The sequence below is a fragment of the Ictalurus furcatus genome, chromosome 10, assembly GCF_023375685.1.
Source record: "Ictalurus furcatus strain D&B chromosome 10, Billie_1.0, whole genome shotgun sequence".
Lineage (NCBI taxonomy): Eukaryota > Metazoa > Chordata > Actinopteri > Siluriformes > Ictaluridae > Ictalurus > Ictalurus furcatus.
In genome coordinates, this window is record NC_071264.1 from 9,184,220 (window position 1) to 9,207,620 (window position 23,401).

A 23,401-nucleotide genomic window follows, 5' to 3' on the forward strand; every position below is an offset into this window, starting at 1 on the left:
AGTCGAACTGCGGCTTTATCATCTAACGAACTGAAGATGGAAAACAGTGCGGTGACGGTGGCGGTGCGAGTGAGACCCTTCAGTCACAGGTAACAACAAAAAACAAGTCTGTAGTTTCTTCCACATCTAAACACGCTGACTTTGCTCAGTTAAACATTTCTATAATATTTGGTTTACTCCTGAATTGAATCCTTTCTCTTCGTTTGTTGCTTGTAATCCAGGGAAAACAATGAGAATGCTCGTCGAGTGATTTTCATGGAGAATCACGAGACTGTAGTTCAGCATCCCGACACTAAACAGACGTACACCTTCTCTTTCGACTTCTCCTTCTACTCGGCTGATGAAATGGCCCCGAATTTCGCCGGTCAGCAGACCATTTATGAAAAGCTGGCTAGACCCTTACTCGAAAGAGCGTTCGAAGGATTTAACACCTGCCTTTTTGCGTATGGACAAACGGGCTCGGGAAAATCCTACACGTGAGTAGCTTTTTAAAATGATTTATTTGAAAAAAAGTTTTGGTTCTTCATACAACATTGAACTCATTTACAGGTAATTGTTTCATACATCCTGAGTAGATAGTTTTCATATGAAGAAAAAACGAATGCAAGTGTAAACGCACACAAAGTGGCAAGCAATACAGATTTAACTCGAATGATTACCACAATTTAGGAAGTCGAAGATGTATCTTAGTGAAATATGAATGTGTATATGCATCCATCTTTCTGAAAAACAGTTAAAGAAATGAGGAACAGCAGAGGAAGTGGTTTAATGTAATGAGCTGTTTGGCAGCATGCATGTGATACAGCAGTCAGTCTTCTAACTGGAGACAAATTCGATTCTGTGTCTAAACATGGTTTATATCTTATTAGGATACAGTCTGAGCACAAGATAAATCGAAATGACCAGGTGTTTTCAGGGCTGTATTTTCTGATTTTGCACTCACTTTTCTTTCAGTATGATGGGTTTTGGTGAGGAGGCTGGCGTTATACCCAGATTCTGCGAGGAGCTTTTTGCAAGAGTGTCCAGTGCTGATAAAAACGAGGTGAGTTCTCAACGTTCGACGTTCTCAGCTCATCTAATTTTAAGGACAAGTTTGATTAATTGACTCATGTAACCATGTCCCTTGTGTCAGAGACTCCACCCACAAAGTATCCAACATCTTTTGTAAACTTTTCTGGCTTCAGGTTGTTGAAGGTTGCAGCCTGATTGGCTCTCTGCAAAAACCTTTGAACAATAACAGAGTGAGCTTTTTAGAGAAAGGTGTAGTGAGAAAAGTTTACAGAATCCTATCGCTAAAAGTTATTCAAGAGTTTTGTTTGAAGCAGCAAGCAAACAACCTCACTTTATCTTGTTGACAGGCTCCAGAAAAAGGTATCAAGGAAACTCTGCAATATTCGGAGGACCTTGCAATTTTTCAAAATTCCCGCAGATTTGGTCCAAGACGCGCATTCAGCCAAAGCCCTCTTCGATTCATGTGTGTCGAACATGAGTACAGCTAATAGGGATCATTTACCAGCAAACATCACTGCAAAAGACCGTACAAAACAAATTCGTGCAATTGCAATTTTGACAAGTAGTTTTCTGCAAAAAAAAAAAAAAGGGCACAAAAAACTCCAAGTAGCATCGCAAAATTTGAAAAAAGCAGCAGCAAAATCAAGCATTTGTGCCCACAACAATCACAAAAAAAACCTCCACAAAATCCTGTACAGACTGATTAATAAAAATGTAGCAGACTTTGCAGCAAATGCTAGAAGTCTGGCTTGTAAAGACTACTATGTCCTCAACCGATGCTAGCTGGCAAGTTACTTGAAGTAAGTTGCATTAGCACAATTACACATGCTATTGTCACATTAATAGGCTACAGTTTGCTGAGACTACATTCACACCTTAATGGGATCATGATGGCATAATATCCAAGCACATTAATAAAACAAGCAACATACTGCATATAACTACGAGGTATAAACACAAATTGTTTTGTTTTTGTTTTTTTTATCAGGATACAGGTTACATTAAAGCTCCTAGTAACATGGTTTCCAGCATTTAAAAGTACTGTGATACTAAATATCAATCATTAAACAAACACTTCTCAATGATAGATTTGAGAAATATGCACCCATCAGCCACAGGAACACCTGTATACCTGCTCATTCATGCAATTATCCAGTCAGCCGATCATGTGGCAGCAGCACAATGCATAAAATCATGCAGATACAGGTCAAGAGCCTCAGTTAATGTTCACTTCAAACATCAGAATTAAGAAAAATTGTGATATTTGTGACTTGGTTGTTGGTACCTGATGGGTTGATTTGAGTATTTCAGAAACTTCTGATCTTCTGGGATTTTTACACACAACAGTCTCTAGATTTTATACAGAATGGGGGTGGAAAACACAAAACATTGAGGGAGTGACAGTTCTGTGGGTGGAAACACCTTGTTGACAAGAGACGTCAGAGGAAAATCACCAGCGCTTCCAGGAAGGATATAGTAACTCAAATAGTAACTCTTTACAACCGTGGTGAGCCGAAAAGCATCTCAGAACGCAGAACACGCCCAGCCTTAGGTGGATGAGCTACAACCGGAGATGATCACGCTGGGTTCCACTCCTGTCAACCAAGAACAGGAATCTAAGGGTACAGTGTGCACAGGCTCACTGAAACTGCTCAGTTGAACATTAGGAAAGGTTTTTTTCAGATAAATCTCGATTTCTGCTGCAGCATGCAGATAGTACTGTCAGAATTTGGCATCAGCAGCATGAATCCATGGACCCATTGCTTTGTGTCAACAGTTCAGCATGGCGGCGGTGTGGGGATATTTTCTTGGTGCACTTTGGACCCGTTAATACCAGTCGAGCATTGTTTGAATGCCATAGCGTATCTGCTACTTGTCTCAATCTGGTTCTATGAATGACAAGGAGTTTAGTGTACTTCAGTGGCCTCGCCAGTCATCGGATCTGAATCCACCTTTGGGATGTGGTACAATGGCAGCATGAAAGTGCAGCTGACATATCTATTGATCGATCGATGCACATGGTAGTTTAGAAGTCTGTCTTTATGGGCTCTTCCAAATAGGACAGCTTTTTATCATGTGTAACACAATACCATGTGTGGTGGTGTTCGATGAACCAGGTAATGAAGTACTAATTATTGATTATCAAGTCTGTTCTGCCTCAGAAACTGACTGGATTTAGGACTACTAGTCTAACACTGTACAGGTGCATCTCAAAAAATGTAAATATCGTGGTAAAGTAAATTTTTGCTGTAATTTTGTTCAAAAAGTTAAATTTTCATATATTCTAGATTCATTATACATAAAGTGAAATATTTCAATTTCTTTTTCCAATATTCCTTTTTTTTGTTTTAATCTTGATGATTTTGGCTTACAGCTCATGGAAATCAAAAATCCATCTCAAAATATTAGAATATATACTCGGTCAGGGCTTTAATCCTTTTGCTCGGATTACTACGTCAATGCGGCGTGGCATGGAGGCAATCAGCCTGTGGGACTGCTGAGGTGTTCTGGAAGCCCAGGTTGCTTTGATAGCGGCCTTCAGCTCGTCTGTATTGTTGGGTCTGGTGTCTCTCATAGATTCTCTATGGGGTTCGGGTCAGGCGAGTCGGCTGGCCAATCAAGCACAGTAATACCACGGTCAGCAGACCAGTTACTAGTAGTTTTGGCACTGTGGGCAGGAGCCGAGTCCTGCTGGAAAAGGAAATCAGCATCTCCATAAAGCTCGTCAGCAGATGGAAGCATGAAGTGCTCTAAAATCTCCTGGTAGACGCTGCACTGACTCTCGACTTGAGAAAACACATTGGACCAACACCAGCAGATGACATGGCCGCCCAAATCATCACTGACTGTGGAAACTTCACACTGGACTTCAAGCAACTTGGATTCTGTGCCTCTCCACTTTTCCTCCAGACTCTGGAACCTTGATTTCCAAATGAAATGCAACATTTACTTTCATCTGAAAAGAGGACTTTGGACCACTTAGCAGTGGTGTTTTTAGTAAAAAGGTGTTTTAGCTGATTAGAGCTCTTCTCAGGTCGGCATATCTGTATAATAAATTCTTTATTATAATATTTTGAGAAACTGGAATTTTGATTTCTATGAGCTGTAAGCAGTAATCATCAAGATTAAAACAAAAACAAGCTTGCAATATTTCACTTTATGTGTAATGAATCTAGAATATATGAAAGATCCACTTTTTTAATTAAATTACGGGAAAAAATGAACTTTTCCACGATATTCTAATTTTTTGGGATGCACCTGTATATACTGTAGACACAAACCTGAAGGCAGTTGCCTGTTTCCAAATATTTGTCATAGGTGACATGTCACCTGGAGATGAGCTACTTTGAGGTGTATAATGAGAAGATCCACGATTTGCTTGTGGTGAAGGATGAGCAACACCAAAAGAAGATGCCCGTAAGTAAAACATTTTATGTTTCATTGTGATCATCTGCTAATTTTTTAAATCTGTCTCAAAGAGTTTAGTCAATCCCTGATTAAAGCTAAAATCTCAGTGAGGGATTGAGGTAAATGTGAGCGCATAAAAATATGATGTAAAATCTGGACCTCAGGGGAAACTACAACTTATAATAATTTTTCTTTGTGCTTAAATTTAAACATCTACACTAAATTTTGTTTAAAACCCAGAAGGTCTTAGGATAACTACTTGTTTTTCAAAAGTGTTCAACAGTAAATCCTATTAAATTAGGATTATTATATATAAGGACAACAATAAAAACAGTATCTTTAAATGCTTTTTTTTTCTTTGTGATCATTACTGTAGAAATCTGTTGGAGCACCTTCATCTCACCTGCTCTTATAATTATCCTAAAACTTGGATTTACTGTCACTCAATCCACATGACTGTGTTCTGTACAGTTTAATAAATCAGTCCTGTGTACTTTGTCCTAATCACCTTTTCCCGTTTGTTTTAGTTGCGGGTCAGAGAACACCCGACTGATGGGCCGTATGTTGCAGATCTTTCTACGTAAGGAATCCTGACATTTGAATATCTGTTTTTCTAGTGGGTCTTCAATATTGCTCATCTTTTACATCTGTGTTATGTTTTTCAAATAGGAATGTGGTCAGCTCCTATGCTGATGTCCAGGTAATGTGGCAAAATATTAATTCATGCCAAGTAGAATAGATTTCTTTCTTTCTTTCATGCTTTCTTTCATTTGTGCTTTTTCTTTCTTTCTTTCTTTTGCTTTCTTTCATTTGTTCTTTTTTGTGATTTTCTTTTCTTTTGTGATTTTTCCTTTCTTTCTTTCTTTTGCTTTTCATTCGTTCATTTTTGTGCTTTTCTTTCTTTCTCTTTCTTTTTGTGCTTCTTTTTTCTTTCTTTTTTGTGTGCTTTCTTTCTTTCTTTCATGCTTTCTTTTTCTTTCTTTCATTCGTGCTTTCTTTCTTTTTCTTTCTTTCTTTCTTTCTTTTGTGCTTCTTTTTTCTTTCTTTTGTGCTTTCTTTCTTTCTTTCTTTCTTTTTCTTTCATTTGTGATTTCTTTTGTTTCTTTTTCTTTCTTTCATTTGTGCTTTTTTCTTTCTTTTGTGATTTTTCATTTGTTTCTTTTTTGTGCTTTTTTTCATTTGTGCTTTTTCTTTCTTTTGTGATTTTTCATTTGTTCTTTCTTTCTTTCATTCTTTTTCTTTCATTCATTATTTCTTTCATTCGTTGTCTTTTGTGCTTTTTTCCTTCTTCCTTTCATACGTGCTTTCTTTTTGTATTTGTGCTTTCTTTCTTTCATTCTTTCTTTCTTTTGTGCTGTCTTTCTTTTGAGGTTTCCTGCTGTCCTCCTTTCATGTTTTTGCACTTTCCTTCCATCTTTCTTGCTTGTTTGTGTTCTTGATAGCTGATCTTTCCTGTTTGCTTGCTTCCTTTAAGAAAGTTAATGAAAGATGTCCATGCTTTCGTACTCTCCCATGTATTGTTTCAGGCCTGGCTTGAGCTTGGAAATAAACAGCGAGCTACTGCTGCTACAGGAATGAATGACAAAAGCTCCCGGTCTCACTCTGTCTTCACTCTGGTCATGACTCAGACTAAGGTTAGTCTTCAAAGATAAATGACACATTTCCAAATCCAGTCTGTTCTTTGAACCCCACAGTGTCCGTCATTCTCACAAACGAAGAAAAAAAAACTCGGTGCATTTGAATTTGTTTTGTGTTTTCCGTAATCAGACAGAATTAGTGGAGGGAGAAGAACATGATCACAGAATAATCAGCAGAATAAACCTGGTGGATTTAGCTGGCAGTGAGCGCTGTGGCGTAGCTCAGACCAGTGGAGACCGGCTGAGGGTACTCAGACCATTCCACACACTTTCACTACCGACCAGTTTTGCACTAAATTAATTGAACAAAAGCTTAAAATCCTTTGTTGTCCTGAAGAGGTTATTTCTATTCTAACTAAAAAATAAGGTTTGCTTCCTGTGTCTCATTAGGAAGGAGCAAGCATCAACAAGTCTTTGCTCACTCTGGGGAAGGTGATTTCTTCACTCTCTGAGCAAGCTCAGGGCAGAAAGAAAATCTTCATTCCATACAGGGAGTCGGTCCTGACATGGTAAGAAACAAATCTGAATTTGTTTTTAACCCAATTTGGTTGTCAACCCACAAGCTACCAGCCTGGAATCGTGAAGGCTTCTCTTCTGCTGTTCACGTGCACTGTCATAGGGCAGCTGAAAGCCTTTCTAGGATATATCCGTGATTGGATTGGAACCGAGAGTTCGTAGACTACTGACTAATATTTTTAACTACCAATCTGCCTCCTCACCAAATCCTATTACATTATGCGTTAATATTAATCTGTGCTTACTTTTTCCCCCCTCTTCTGTGGTGCCTGAACATGGTTTTACTGTAATGCGCAGGTTACTGAAGGAAAGCCTGGGTGGAAACTCAAAAACGGCCATGATCGCAACACTGAGTCCAGCCACGAGCAACATGGATGAGAGCCTGAGCACTCTGCGCTATGCTCAGCAGGCTCGCCTGATCATCAACGTAGCCAAGGTCAACGAGGACACCAATGCCAAGCTGATCCGAGGTCAGTACGTCCATTCCCCTGCTCGCTTCCTTCACACACATCAGTTCTCTCCGCATCTCTCCCTGCTGCTCAATTAGAGCTAGCCTTGACCTGAGTACACTTTCCATGTCATGGCTTGGGTGTCTGTGCTGTTCAGAGGGAAGTGCGCAGCTCCTCTTTATCGTCCTCTGAGCAGAGGGCAGTAGATGAACACGATATGTACTTGGATATATGAATCCAGTGTGTTGCTTGTGTTCGACACCAGAGCTGAAAGCAGAGGTGGAGAAGCTGCGGGCCGCCCAAATGAGCTCGCAGGACATCGATCCAGAGAAGATGAGACAATTCCAGCAGGAAATCTTCGCCCTGAAGTCTCAACTCTCTCAGCAGGAACGCGAAATGGCTGAGGTGCACAGGTAATGGCAAAGCACATACTTTCTTTTTAGTGGCATTAACCATGTGCGATGTTTCACATTTGTTCCACAAATGTTTCACACATTGTTATTGTCTCGTTTAGAACATGGAAGGAGAAACTAGAGCACGCCGAGAGGAGAAAACGTGAAGAGACCAAAGAGCTCCAGGCTGGTGTTTGCTGTTTATTCTAGTTTCTAGCATCTAACAAGAGCTTTATTGTTCTATAATGCAGCATGTTCACATATTCTCTTTTTCCCTCTCTCTCTCGATATATCAGCGTGTAGGCATCACACTTAAAGTGGATAACCGGCTCCCCAACCTTGTGAACCTGAATGAGGACCCTCAGCTGTCAGAGATGCTCTTATACATGATTAAGGAGGGGCAGACTAAGGTCGGCAAGGTCAAGTCTGAGTCAGCCCATGACATCCAGCTCTCTGGGGCTCTTATTGCTGATGAACATTGGTAAGATGCCATAATAAAACAACACAATACCCCATCTTGGTATCAGATGCCTTGAGTTCCACAGGGACATCTGGCTATTGGGAACTTTTACTGTTGATTGGCTATAGTGTCTTGCCTGTCATCCTTCATAATCTCTCAGATAGTCAGTCTTTTACATACACCTGTGTAGAAAGCAGTGTTAGCTAAGCATTTAGTATGGACATTTAATTCTAATAAACCTCTTAATGACAAGTGATGATGTTATAGAATGGATTTCAGTTTGTATTTTCTTGAGAAGGATTCAGCAGTGGTGGTTTTATGCATCAAGGCCTTATTGTATGGCCAGAATACAGGCCCCAGCTACATCTATTGTTTATTCTTCATTTCAACGTGAATTCGCTTATGCATAAAGGAAATAGTTATTGTTTATATGCACAGTTTTGGACACCAAATGACACCAGTTTTCTCTGGTATGTAATACTTATACTTAATACTTAACCTTTTCACACAGCTGCAATGGTGGTCCTGTGCAAAATTCTCAAAACGGCCACAAGATGTCGCCATTTATCGGTGAAACCGATATTAAAAATCTGATATCCGATTATGGAAAAGTGCTGAAATATCTGGAAAAATATTGGTAAAACCGATTATCGGTCGATCTCTAATAGAAACCTTAGTATTTTTTTTTTTTCTCAATTTCTCTTTCAGTATTATCTCCAATGTTAATGGCACAGTCAGCATCACCCCCATGGAAAATGCCAAAACCTTTGTGAATGGAAACCTTGTATCTGAAGCCACCATCCTCCACCATGTAAGAGAAATGAGACACACCGTGAAATCACAGACTTGTAAAAATGTAGGTTAATTGTTATCAGCTAATGTGTTTATTTAAATATGCTGATTTATTAAGGGTGACCGAGTGATTCTTGGAGGAGATCACTATTTCCGCTTCAACCACCCGGCCGAGGTGCAATGTGGAAAGCGAGTGTCCTGTTGGAGCAATGGAGATGGCCAGAAAGACTTTGAGTTTGCCAAGAATGAGCTACTTTCAGCTCAAAGAGCTCAGTGAGTTCAAAAATCAGAGTCGATCATTTTTTCCCCATATGTTTACTGTCCATTTAAATTTTTGTTTGTCCATTTTAAGTTTTTATGTTATTCATATTTTACCTTATTTGAAAACCAAAAACTGAGTTTCATCAATACTTTTATTTATAACCATTTAAGTATTTAAAAAAATGTTAGTGTATAGTAGCAAACAGCATTTAATATATGGTAAATCTTTAGTTCATAAAAGTTAATTTATTTTATTATTAACATACAAATAGCACTGAGCACATTGTATAGGCATTGTTGTATAGTTTTAGGAGACATGAAATAATAAGAATGATCAATAATTAACCTACTGAGGTGCTCGTAGCAGGAGTTTTAACTTTGTAACCTTTTAAAACTATTTAAAATAAGCCCTAGGGGATATTACTTTATAAAATTACTAGTAGTTTGCATAACATTGAAATAAATGTATTGCCTTTGCACCCTTCATATATCCAGTGACATTCATATTAAAGTGTGTTTTTCCACTCTTCCAATGTTGTTGTTTTTCTTTTTTAATTTATTTTATCTTCAGACTAGAGGCAGAGATTGAAGACGCCCGACTGAAAGCCAAAGAGGAGATGATGCAGGGGATCCAGGTGGCCAGAGAAATGGCCCAGAAAGAGTTGTCTGACCAGAAGCTTCAGTATGAGAACCGGATCAAAGTCCTGGAGAAAGAACTTGTACGTTAAAGGATCTGTTCAGGAGGAGAACGAGCTACGTGATTATAAAAATTCTGCTTCTCTTTCTTGTAAATAAGGAAGACCTGTTTAATTTTCAGGAGGAAGAGAATGAAAGAAAAAGAGCAGAGGAGCTTGAGAGGCAGAAGGTGGTCAGCAAGATGGAGAAACTAGAGACCGCAAAGTCTCTCCTGGAACAAGAAATGAGCATGCACAAGAAACGGATACAAATGGAGGCCCAGGCTGCCAGACAGGTACACGGCTTCATAGAGGGGTGTGACTGTATACCTCTGTAACCATGGTGATGATAAAGCCTGAAATAGTTTATAGTGGTCAAGCACGAACTATCAGTTATTTGCAAAAATCCACACCAATGGTTTTTCCCTGGTTTCCCTGGATGAGAAAGGTCCGCTGTCATTACAGCACGAGAGCGGCCTCTAGAGGCAAAATAAAAACTATCACTGACAAATTTTGTTATTATTTGAAATGTTTTTTGTTGTTGTTAAAAACTTTTTTTAAAAACTATCGGTTGATTAATCGGTTATCGGCAGGTAGGTATTGCCCAACGTAGTTATTGGTATCTGTAAAATCCGCTATCACTTGACCCCTACTAGTTCAGTAGGGTGCTACAGTTATATACAGCAGGTAATGGCATGAAAGTAAAAAAAAGTTGTGTGCACAGAGGCTGATATAACAAAAACTGTGATATTTGTTTTTCATAATTCAATGTGTGTGTTACAATTCAGTCACTGCTTTGTCCAAAATTTTAAATGAAGCTTGTCAGTGGTAATGGCATTGTTTCCTCACGTTTAAAATTTTACCTTTACCTACAGGCCATGGTTGATAATGATATTCGACATGCTAAAATCCTTGAAGCGCTGGAAGCGGAGAAGAGGAAAATTGCAGAAGATCTAGCTGATATTCAGAAGAGACGTGCCCTGAAGGTGAACCAGACTCCCAAGACTGGTAGGTTTAACGTCCCTTTATAGCATTATAAATTGGATAGGTGCTTGAAAGGCTGCTGCTGGCTTGAAACATGCTGCAGGTCAAATTAGTGTTATAAATTAAAAACAACACTGTCAACTTGTTGAAGTATGAATTGGGCACAAACGTCATTTTACTGCTGTTTGTGACATAGCTGTATGCATTTATAATATAATATATTTGTGCATGTCAAATGTCATTTGACCCTATTTCTTAATAACACAGGCATTTTATGTCCCATTACTTTATGTAGCTCCTCCACAATGGGATGCCATGAAATTGTCTCTTATGATTGAAGAAGCTAACAAAATAAGCGCCAAATTCAGGAAACACACAGTGTTTGGCAGGTTTGTTTATTTTCACTGTCTTTGCTTGTAGTCATTTTTTAAATTTAATTTAGTCGCTGAAAATAAAGTAAATGCCCTGAATTTTCCTCCTTTGCAGACATGAAGTATCTGAGAAGGGGAGTGAAGGAGGAAACACTGAGACGCAAATCCAAGTGCAGAACACTAAACTGGGCATCTCCACCTTCTGGAGCATGGAGAAATTTCAAAGCAACCTGGCTGTCATGAGGGAGCTGGAACAGGTAAAAATATCTTCTCCATAAAATCTGTATATAGACTTCAGATCTTTTACATATTAATTAGCTTGTAATTTTATACTGACGGTATGAACCTTAGCATTAGTGCTGCATTATGCTGCTGTTCTGCTTTTGTCAGCAAATAATATGTTCTCGTTGCTGATATTTTGTTAGGTCTAGCTAGAGGTCACATTTCTTAGGTTACCCAGGGTCCATGTGAAAACCCGCCATCCTGAATGCCTTCCTATTCACTATACATGCTCATGTCATGGGCTATAGCATAAGCTGTGTCTGAAACGATGTCTTATTCATTATATAGACTATTTTCAGAGTCTGCCATTTTGTAGTAGTATAAAACAAAATGGAGAAGATCTGGGAGCCATGAAATACCCAGAATGCACTGCCTTGCTTTGTTTCATTCATGCATATTTTCAGAGAGGAAGACAAGATCGTAACATTCCTTCAGACTTTTTGCAAATCTAAATGTCTGAATAACAGTTTCAGGAACTAATTTATATACTCGTGGACAATGGTAAAAAATAGGTAGCTCGGTTACTATATTGTATGTCTTTAGGTTTGATCCATGTTAAAAAAACGTTTTGCAGGTAGCACAATGAAATGGGATTAGTATTGCAGAGAGATGAGGTGATAGAAACCATAATGTAATGTACAAAAGCATTTCTATTATCTGTGTTAGTGCTCCTGATGTTCCAGTGTAGGGATTAGTGAATGGGGAGCATTTTAAATGCAGCGATAATTGGACAAAGGACACCGGATTCACTTGATAAGTGTTTGATTAGAAAAATACTACTTATAGGATAAGTACCTTTTTTACATGTCGAAATTGTTGCATAATCTTTAAAGTAATTAATTATTTAGAGCCGTTTATGTATATCAAGTGACCTCAATAAGTAAACTATATGGCCAAAGGTTTGTGAACACCTGACCCTCACACCCATATTTGCTTGTTGATTCCAGATTTAGTCCCCCGTTGCTGTTATAATAAGCTCCACTCTTCTGGGAAGGCTTTCCACTAGATTTGGGGCGTGGCTGTGGGGATTTGTGTTCATTCAGCCACAAGAGCATTAGTGAGATCAGGCACTAATGTTGAGTGAGGAGGTCTGTGGTGCAGTCAGCGTTCCAGTTCATCCCAAATGTGTTTAGTTGGGTTGAGGTCAGGGCTCATCTTTAGTTCTTCCACTTCAATTTTGGTAAACCATGTCTTCATGGAGCTCGCTTTGTACATAGGGGCATCGTCATGCTGGAACAGGTTTGGGCCTTTTAGTTCCTGAGAAGAGAAATTTTTAATGCTACAGCATACAAAGGCAATTGTGATCTTCCAACTTTGAGGCAACAGTTTGTAGAAGACACATATATGGGTGTGATGGTCAGGTGTCTGCATACTTTTGGCCATATAGTGTACCGATTAAAAAAATTTCTAATAGTGTTTTTATTTGAATGGTGTGAACTTTGTCTTTTAAAGAAGGTTAAAACTGGAAATTTAGAGAGAAAATGATGATCAGTTGATTTCGTTGCTTGTAGGGCGTTTGCACCTCTAAAGATGACGATGTGTTTTATGACCCCAACGATCACTGGGAACCAGATATATCTTCAGCATCTGCAGAGTCATCCTTTTCTCGCAGAAGGTACTTTTTATTCCTTCTCTTAGAAATTTCACTGTTTCACTGCCCCCTCCCTTTTTAAAGTGTATTTCTGCATAGTTTTAATAAACTAGCTAAGAGTGTTTCTCTCAAGAAATCTGTTTTAAAATATTCCATCACTTTCACTGAATAACATTACAGTAATATAATAATATGCACTGCTCTTGAAGTGTTATGTGGCATTTTGTCTGTAAAAATGTATACTCTTAACTTTGTAATATGTGCTTCACAAGTAAGGGTTATCTAGATTTAATACTGATGTAGAGTATGATTCAATCATGGCATTTTTATTGCTGATTTGTGCATGGAATTATGCAAATTCTGTGAATGGTGAGAATTGAACTCTATGGCTTTCACCGAACAGTATATAAATTTGCATGCTTTATTTGTCAGTCATTTTACATATACATCCTTATACCAGTGTCCAGACCGCCTGTACAGGATTTCGCAGTGTTTTTTTTTTTTTTTGTGATTGTTGCAGCCAACGATGCTTGAATTTGCTGCAGCATTTTTCTAAATTTGTGATGCAATTTACAGTTTTTTTGTTCTTTTTTGGTGGAAAATGTTTGGGTTATGCATGTAATCCTGTTCTTTGAGAAGCTCACCTTGCATGAGCTCCACGTTGTGGGAAGCGCCCTCGCGTGTGACCAGCATCTGAAGCTTGTGTAACATCATGTCTATATATAAGGCCTGCCGTGATCAGGTGACGTGGCAATTAAGCACGTCGTGTGAAATAAAAACAGCACCTGTGAACTGCGCAGTCAGCCTTATTATCTGAAGCGAAGACGCAATTCACAGGCACGCCACAGTATGACAAAGCTATGAAACGTCTTGTTCCCCACTCAGGGAACAGGGGTTACATGCATAACACAGACGTTCCCTTTCAAAGAGAACTCAAAGTTGCATGAGCTCCACGCTGTGGAACAACAATACCCACTCTGTCATACTGAGGGTACGGCCTGTTCAAAAAGATCCGAGCCCAAGGGTCACTGCAAGACACTCGAGCCCGGGGTGGAATGTATATCCAGGCTGTAATATCGAATGAATGTGTGGTGTAGACCCCGCCACAACACACACATCTTGTAAGGGTACCCCTTGGACAAAGCCTTCGAGGAGGCAACCCCCCTAGTGGAATAAGCCCTTATGCCCAGAGGCGTAGCGATAGAGATTGCTTCCACTATCCATTTAGAGATGCGCTGCATTGACACAGCATCACCTGTACTGAGCTTGTAGATCTCCTACTCGCTTGAGAGATGTCAGGGTCAGCAAAAGAGCTACCTTTAGAGTCAGAAGCTTCTCTGAGGCTGACTCTAAGGGCTCAAACGGGGCACCTGACAGACCTTCCAGGACCACAGAAAGGTCCCAGGAAGGTATGCGTGGTCTGAAGATGGACCTCAGCCGCCTGACACCACGCATAAACCTCGGAGTTAGAGGATCTTGTCCCACAGAGGCTCCATCAATAGGGGCGTGGCTGGCCGAAATGGTGGCCATGTAGACCCTGATTGTAGAAGGAGCCAACCCTGCTGAGAAACGTCCTTGTAAGAACTCCAGGACTGTAGCTATTGCTCAGTTCACCGGGTTTAGCTGATGTTCCTCACACCACAAGACAAAAAGTTGCCACTTGAGCGCATACAAATTCCTCATGGGTGGTGCTCTAGAGTTCAACATGGTCTCTACAACCTCAGTTGTGAGATCAGAATCTATGAGCTGGCGGCCCCTCAGTGGCCAGACCCAAAGTTTCCATAGTTCCTGCCGAGGGTGATAAATCAGTCCTCTTGAGACCGTAGGTCCCTGCGGATGGGAATCTCCCAAGGAGTGCTGTCTAGCAGGGATATTATCTCTGAGAACCATATGAGAGCTTGCCAATAAGGTGCTACTAGCAGCAGACGTAGACTGTCTTGGCGAACTTGTGGGAACTTGTGGGAGCAGGACGATTGGGGGGAAAAGCATACAGATGTGACCTCTGCCATGTGTGCACCATAGCGTCCAGCTCTAATGGTGCAGGAGGAGTGAGGGCGAACCACAGCGGGCAGTGCGAACACATCCAGTTCCGCTTGGCCGAACCTCTGCCATACGGACTCCACCACTTGAGGATGGAGCCTCTAACCCCTGGGCCTCAGCAGGACAGGACAGGATGTCTGCTCCCAGACAGAGATATATACAGAGATTTTACAGTATATAAACAAAGAAAATTGCTAAAAACATCACTTTTTCTAGTAGGTTGTTGGATATTTATTTATCTATTTATTTTTTACCATTGAGTTTTCTGGAATGCAGCATGAGCTCCTACAAAACAAAAAGCTAATTTTAGCAAATTTTGCATTGATTTTTTATTTATTTATTTTTTTTTTAGTTTTTGAGTATTATGTTTTCCTTGATGACTAATTATTTTTTTTTCAAATCTATTTATTTCCACTTATTTAATCCAAAGAATAAAATGAGTGAATATAAAGAAAAAAATGAGTAATGTATGAAATAATGACTAATGATGGCCTAAACAAAAATAAATGCTCCCTACTGACACTAATCTCCTTTACCAAACCAACCACCATGACAGTGCATTTTTCAGTATAAAAACTTTTTTTTTTTGTTTAAAGGAAAGTATGAAGAAGTGTCACAAATAATTATGCATTGATTACTGACATGAAGTTCCTATCGCTCATTGAATTTTCAGGAGCAGGAGTCTGCTGAGGAGCAGGCGCATCTCTGGGCGACTCTATGAGATCCGAGTGCACCCCATTCAGAGCTTAAACTGCACCTCCTCACAGCCAACAGGTAGGAGCTTTGTGCACAGTCTTGATTTTTATAAAGCTCAACTTTTTTATTGCTCTGAAATGGTTTCATTTTCAGCGTGGTGGTGATCTGCTTCATATGTAATTCTACCTGTCTATCTGACTACTACCATACTTCAATACTCCTAACATGAAAAGTAGCCATGCATCATCAAAAATCTGAAGGAATACATATTTATTATCTCATTAAAAAGAAGTGTTCATACTTGCCATTGCTACACTGGTTAAATCGTGAATTCACATGTTTTGTTCCTGTGTTTTCTTTTTTTCCTCCAGGCCTGATAAGCATGAGCAAATCCCCTTCTTTTCATTCCAGCAGTTCAGACTCGGCCTTGCCCGGCATCTGCAAAGATCTGATAGCTGCCACAGTTTCCTGTTTACGTACTAGTTCATCAGCAGAAGAGAGCGAGAGCCTGGCAGACAAACTCACTCTGGACCTTCTGTCCATTTATAACGCTGCAAACTCCATCGCAGGCTTGTACGGGAAACTGGATGACAACAGCCAGGAGAACTGTGAGCTTTTCCTAATTTAAACAACCATACATCATCGTTGTTGTTTTATTTTTAATTTTTAAACACAATCATTTATCAGTGTAAGTACATATGAACACCGAGGACTTGAGCCATGTCGTATATTATGCTGGTAGTGCAACATTGTTCAGATAATCTCAGTTTGTCTGTGTATGTGTGTGCAGTGTTTGCATGTAGCACTGAAGCACAGACTCATCTTGTGAGAGCTACCTCGGCTATCGAGAGAGCGGGGTTCGTTACCATGCACTGGGTCTCCAACGTCAACTCCAGCACTCAGTCAGTGTCCCAAACTGTGGAGGAGCTCAAGACCGAAGTAAAGAATACAGGAGGATATTTTCAGCTCCTTATTCAGGTACATGGGAAGAGCCTGGGCGCTTTGACACGTGACTAGTATAAATATTATTGACATTTATGATTATTTATGTACTCAGCATAAAAGCTTCTGTTAAGGCCCTAATCTTTCACTACGCTGGGCTGTATGTTATCATTTTGAACAGGTAGCACTCAAAATATTGTAAAGGATTAAAAACATCGACAATAATTCTGCTGAAAAATGTCTTCATCCTCATAAGTGGTATAATTAGTCATTTTAATTTTAAGGGGGAAAACAAACATTTTGTGGAATGAGCAGATAAATGAAAAAATAATTTATGTGCATAAATTATCCAGCGGAATTTCTTTTGCCATTCAGGAGTATTTACAATAAAATTTGATGCTAATGTTGACACTAGTGTTATTTTGGACTTGGATGAGTTGAGGCTTAAAGGATGGTTGATTTCAGTTCGGATGTACTGTAGATTTAAATCCCTAGTGAGCAAGTCAGAGATGACATGGTGGCTGAGAGGAAGCAGACTCAGAAAGGGGAACTATCCTCTTCTCGGTGATGCCAGATACTGGGATTATAAATCATTACACTATACAGCTGTAGAAGTTAAAAAAATGTCCCATATTAGTATATATATATATATATATATATATATATATATATATATATATATATATATATATATATGGGTCTGGGGATGAGTACATGACAATCATAACTAGTACATGAGCAGAGGTGCAAACATTTACGCATTGCTCTTGCTATGGCGACACAGGAGACAACTAAAAACTTGGCTTTTCTGCTTTTTTGAGCTAAAGCAGTGGTCAGGCCCAGCACAAATAAATTCACTGAAGTTCACTGAAGAGGAAAGGATGCGGCAATTGAAAGACATGGTAATATTCGCTCCGCATCAGTCTTATCATCAACGAACTTTGACCTGTGAATTTGGGAACTTCGTTCTTGTGAGGCAATACAAAACAGGAAGGCACTGTGGTCTCATCATTAAAAAAAAAAAAAAAAAGGATCCTGCTGATAATTATTAAGTAGCAATCACACAAGACTTTTGCCTTGCTATTTCATGCTGTTGCTTGAAGCAAATCTAACTTGTCTCTTGGATGTTCCACAACATTAAATCTAACCATAAACTGTTAAAATGCATGATGTGTCATTCATTAATAAATGAAACATTGAAACTGTTGGAAAATCGCTGTGGTATAAGTGGAATAACACACTCCAGACCATGTGATTATAGGAAATCGAATGGAAATTCCGTTTCGTATAATCACTATAGGGTGATAACGGCACTCCGCCTCGCACTGTCACGCACATGGATTATTTTTAGTATGACGTGACTGTCTGTTGTGTGTTATTCCTTACATATCACATGATCAGTTAGTCTATGTGGATTGTTGCACGTTGGGTAGATCAAGCGCTGCCAACAAAAGATAGTTTTTAATAAAAGTCCCGTCGGTTAGCAGCATACACGCAAATGAGTAGTCTTACAGTAGCAGCTGGGGCATTCCTCTACAAACTACAACACTGTACAATACAGTCCAACTAACACCAAACCTGCTTCTACATTCTTAGTTTCCTAGCTCCATACTCACACATTCTAGTTACACTATATGGCTGAAAGTATGTGGACACCTGATCCCCGATGCTCAGATGTGCTTGTTAAACATCCTATTAAAAGCTTGTCCTGCCTTTTGCTGCTATCACAGCCTCTGTTCTTCTGGGAAGGCTTTCCACTAGATTTTGGAGCGTGGCTGTGTGAATTTCTGCCCATTCACCTACACGAGCATGAGGGAGGTCAGGCAATGTTGGTTGAGGAGGTCTGTGGTGCAGTTCATCCCAAAGGTGTTCAGTGGGGTTGAGGTCAGGGCTCTGTGCAGGACACTCGAGTTCTTCTACTCTAAACTTGGCACAATGTCTTCATGGACCTCGCTTTGTGCTCAGGGGTATTGTCATGATGGAAAAGGTTTGGGTCTCTTAGTTCCAGTGAAGGGAAAGTGTAATGTTACAGCATACAGAGACATTTTATACAATTGTGTGCTTCCAACTTTGTGGCAACAATTTGGGGGAAAACCACCATCACATATGGGTGTGATGATCAGATGTCCGCGTACTTTTGGACATATAGTGTGTTTCTCAATTCTAGCTGATGGTATTAATGCAATTAATATTTGTTTTACCTCATAACCATAAACAAAAATTATTTTCACCATGAATTACATTTAAGCCAAACATGAATCTCCACTTAATACAACAAAATCAGATTTTTGAGAAGGACCATAACAAGTGCATATGAAAAACTTGCATGTTTTGCTTTTTTGTAATCTGCCTTTAACATATAACTTGGTGTCTGTTTTAACTCGTTCATTCTGTTTCTTCAGGGCTGTGAATCTGAAATCTCCTCAATGGTGACAGAGGCCCTGAGGAAGATGGGTAGGAGTATAGACGCAGCTCTGAGCACCACTGCTCACCTGGCAGCAGTAACTGGCACACATCTTCATCTGACTGAACACGGATCAGACGCTGTAGGCAAAGTGAAGGTCTGTTTGTAATAGTATCTACTTTTTTGTTTTTAATGTCTTCAGCTCGGTTAATCCTTTTGCATACAACAGCGTTTTCGAATAAAAGTTCACACGTATGTAAATAATTGTGTTGTATTTTTACTTTCTTCTTCGTCCCGGTTTCTGCTCAGAGGTCTGCTGGGATGTGTCTGCGCAAGGGAATGTGCCGAGGTGTGCGAGCTCTTCTGGAGGAGGCTCTGCTCATCAGCCGAGAGATGCTCAGACATGCTCAGTTAGCTCAACCTAGAACTCAGGTTATTTTGCCATTTCGTTATTTAACATACTGAAGAATATTATAACTTTTTTTTTTCATATCTGTATTTGAAATAACTCTTTTGTTGGTTATGTTCAGTGTATCCCTCGTGTACTTCATATTTACACCGTTTTTCTTTCCAGATTTTACAAAACCTTAAAGTGAAAATGCTGGAGGTGGCAAAAAATTTGCAAAGTTACATTCACTGCAACATGCTGGTACGTATTAAGAAATATTAAATAGCTTGATGCTGAGAAAGAGGCTTTAAACTGAAGACCGCTCCCACACAACGAGTTAGCAATGTACCGTGCTAGTGAGACGATGTGCACAGTTGGGGTTATCGTACCCGTTTTCAGCCATGCTGTCATTAAGATAGTGCGTGTGTTGTACCAAATGTCATGTGATGCTAATGTGAAGATTAGTGCTTTTTTTGTTTGTTTTTTTGTCTTTTGTGCACATACACTGCAGCCTCATTGTAAACATTCAGCAAGGTTCTATTATTTGTCCCTCTGATGCTGGAACACAAAGATTAGACTCGACAGATGTTCTTGATTCAGTAGATTTACAATTTTTATTAGGGGTGGGCAACATGAACTCAATTTTAAATATCAGGATCATGTTCTTGCAATACACCCAATTCAGTATGGCCTTTAAAGTTACTAAAGGTTAGGACAGATCTGAAAACAAAATCCAAGTTAATCATTTTAGTCCAATTTTATCTTTAAGCTACGAACTGAGATTGTAATCCTAAGTGCACCTGACTACTGAACTATACAGACAGTGTGGAAATACCTTTACAAACAAGACTTTTTATGTTCTATATATACACCTATACAGTGAGGTCCAAAAGTCTGAGAACACTAATTTAATACAGCAATTTTCATTACAAATGATATTATCGACAACAACTTGAGTGAAAAGTCGAATGTTTTAAATATTTACGTGAATTTCAGAGTCCCCCCCTTTTTGCTTTAATGACCGTACGGATTCCACAAAACCTTATGATCCATTTTTAGATCAAATCCATCGGCGTGTCGTCTGAACACATGCTTCAACAGAAGAGATTAGACATGAGGAAAAGCTGACCTTTTTGTATAAAGCAGTTAACACACGATCGATATCACACATTTGTTTACATTTAAATAATGATTATTAATCCTGTGTGTCGTTACCTGGATGATCCACGGCTGTTTTTATGTTCTGTGAGAGTTGATCATGAGTCCCTTGTTTGTCCTGTGCAGTTAAACTGCACATTCTTTACTTTTCCAGCATCTTCTGCATGTTTGACCCCTTCCCAACAGCGGCTATATGATGATGAGATCCATCTTTTCACACTGAGGACAACTGAGGGACTCGTACACGACTATTACATAAGGCACTTTTTGACACTTGAAACTGGCTGAGGTGTCTTCTTTTAATGCTGCTTTTGGTGAACTGCGGCACAGAGCTCATGATTCTCACGATTCTTGTGTGTGCATGCATGCGCATGTGTTGCCTCTTGTTTTTATTTCCACAGTAGGGTGATGTCGGACGAGTTTGTGGTTTTAGTACCGGTGTATTGTACTCACATTTGGCAGATTTAATACGCTGTAAATTTTCTGTCCTTTTTGTCGATCCAACGTCATAATCAAGAAGTACTCCCAGTAGTACCAGACCTTAAAGATTTGGGGTGATCTTCCTTAGTAGTAGCTCAGGAGAAGCATGTTTTTTTGTAGCCTCTCCTGATTCAAGCTGAAGAGGAAACTACTTTTTCAGTTGAGGGAGTGTGGGGCTAATTAATTTTAAATATCTATTACACCTCAATATAAATAATACTTTATGACGAATAGCTCGCTTTAATATGTAGTCTGGTGAACGACCGCAGACGTATCAAATCGAAAGTTTCATGCAAAATGCGTTAATGGCGTAAAAAAACCCTGTAATATTTGAGGAGTGCTTTTCCCCCCTGTCTCTAGCAGTAAAGTTATTAAGAATGCGCCTGTGTTTGTTCCTGCTCCAGGAGAATCCTGACCCTACGGAGAATGATCAAGAGGGAGCCGACGCTGTGCAGATGGAATGTTTGAAAAACACGGCCTCCAGTCTCTTTCAGCTTAACCATGCTCTCCAGCAGCTTCACTCCTCCTTATCTCGCACTCTCAGAGGTATGTTTTTCTGTTCTTAAGCATCAGTATTTACCTTTATATCTTTTTTTTATTTTTTTAACCATATTGAAATATATAATACATCATATGCGTGTGGATTATTCCACAGGTAGAGGCAGCGATGTTGGGCTCGGGTCTTTCAGAGATACAATCCAGTCTTTGACCAAGACCATTTGTGACCTTGTGCGTGGATTACCGAGACAGACGGACGTCTGCCCCGCTGGTACTCTTCAGCTGCCATGTTTAAAGAGCGTCATGGATGCCCGAGATGACCTGCACTCTGCATTGTCCTCTCTGGCAGAACTGTTTGATGAGAGCAGTGAAGAAAATATGGAATCCAGGATCTTCGTGAATGATGAGGTCCAGGAACCAGCTCAAGGCCCAAGAAACCAAACCGTTCCCAAAATCATGTACTCGCTGTCCTTGGGTGTCCGCCCGTGCTCCAGAGACATTCAGTGGGTTTGAGCTGTCTCTTCTGAGTCAGATATAGGAGAAATGTTCTTTACACTAGTTTAAGTACAAGTAGTAATACTAAAGAAATTTCCAACATGCACATTTTTCCATTAAGACGTACTGTATTATTAAATGTACAAATATAACGTTTTTTGTATGTGATTATGCTTGTGTGGGGATGAATATTACCTTTCTTCTGTAGAATATTTGCGTGTTTATATATAACGGGTGTTTATTTCTTGTATATTACCACGGATATAGTAATAAGGTGCAGTTGGTGATACAAAAAACTGTATTATTAAAATAACTATTTCATCTTTAAAAAAAAAAATCACTCATGACTTTTGTATGCACTGTTTTGCGTCTTTGCACAAACGTTTTACAATTGCTGTCGTACATTTGTCCCTTTACGTTGCCATTAAAGAATCAATTTCTTTACAATCATGTAATAATTCAATAGTTTATGTATTATTTTTCATAATAAACACTGATTTTAGCTGCACTGGTGTGGTTCATTAAGATGCAGGCCTGTGTCTGTACTGAGTAATCTCTTTCAGTAGTCATTATTATAATAAGTTTATATATATATATATATATATATATATATATATATATATATATATATATATATATATATATATATATATATATAAAACACAGTTTTATAAACTTTAAAATTATATGCAGTTCAGATCTTCTAAAAATGTGATTACATGTGTTTTGTACCTGGCATACTAAAAACTCCTTTTTGATGGACATTCATGATAACAGCTGGATGGAATCCACACTTTAAACAGGAAAAGTTACAATCATGATCAGTTAATGCTTTAAAGTGTAGGTATGCACAAATCACTGTTTTACTGTTTGGGTAAACCATTCCAGTGGATACTGAAAGAGATTTACAGACCCTTTACACGGCAGTGTGAGACTAAAGAGACTAAAATGTGATATGAGAAATGGTTCTGACTATGACAAAGCACTTTGTCAAAGTGAAGAAAGCAATCCACAATACCTGCAGAAAACGTCGAAGTAGAAGACAATACTTTAAACTGATTATGACCTGGTCATCGTAGTTCTGCACACCAGTGGTCCATTCTTGATAACAGTATGCAAGAGCACACAGTGGGCATTTCTTGCAATAGGATTCAACACCTAAAAATACAATACAATATTCATATGCAGCGAATACTGACACCTTATTTAAATAAAAATGTACTCCTAACAATCAAATACCAACCTTCAATTACTTTTGTGAGAATTTTGGCTTTGTTAGAGATATGCAAAGGATCACTAAGGGGTACGGGTTCTGGACATGGGCAGCAGTGAGAGTGTAATGTCATTAGGTTGTACACTAGAGGGCAGCAGTGAGAGCGTAATGTCATTAGGTTGTACACTAGAGGGCAGCAGTGAGAGCGTAATGTCATTAGGTTGTACACTAGAGGGCAGCAGTGAGAGTGTAATGTAAT

At 39.2% G+C, this 23,401-nt stretch overlaps 1 protein-coding gene across 1 annotated transcript; it reads left to right on the forward strand.

The window, feature by feature from the left end:
* Positions 1 to 8: 8 nt before the first annotated feature.
* LOC128613955 (kinesin-like protein KIF14) lies at positions 9 to 22,437 on the forward strand. The gene is made up of 29 exons (XM_053635155.1): positions 9 to 89; positions 222 to 476; positions 955 to 1,042; positions 4,330 to 4,428; positions 4,947 to 4,999; positions 5,089 to 5,119; positions 5,946 to 6,053; positions 6,187 to 6,303; positions 6,447 to 6,565; positions 6,870 to 7,042; positions 7,287 to 7,434; positions 7,536 to 7,599; positions 7,710 to 7,894; positions 8,582 to 8,684; positions 8,784 to 8,938; positions 9,498 to 9,645; positions 9,744 to 9,896; positions 10,476 to 10,608; positions 10,880 to 10,973; positions 11,071 to 11,212; positions 12,749 to 12,852; positions 15,542 to 15,642; positions 15,936 to 16,172; positions 16,355 to 16,542; positions 18,909 to 19,067; positions 19,220 to 19,342; positions 19,485 to 19,559; positions 21,341 to 21,482; positions 21,592 to 22,437. The coding sequence occupies exons 1-29, from the start codon at positions 37 to 39 to the stop codon at positions 21,945 to 21,947; spliced, it is 3,906 nt and encodes a 1,301-aa protein (XP_053491130.1). The 5' UTR covers positions 9 to 36; the 3' UTR covers positions 21,948 to 22,437.
* The last annotated feature ends 964 nt before the right edge of the window (positions 22,438 to 23,401 follow it).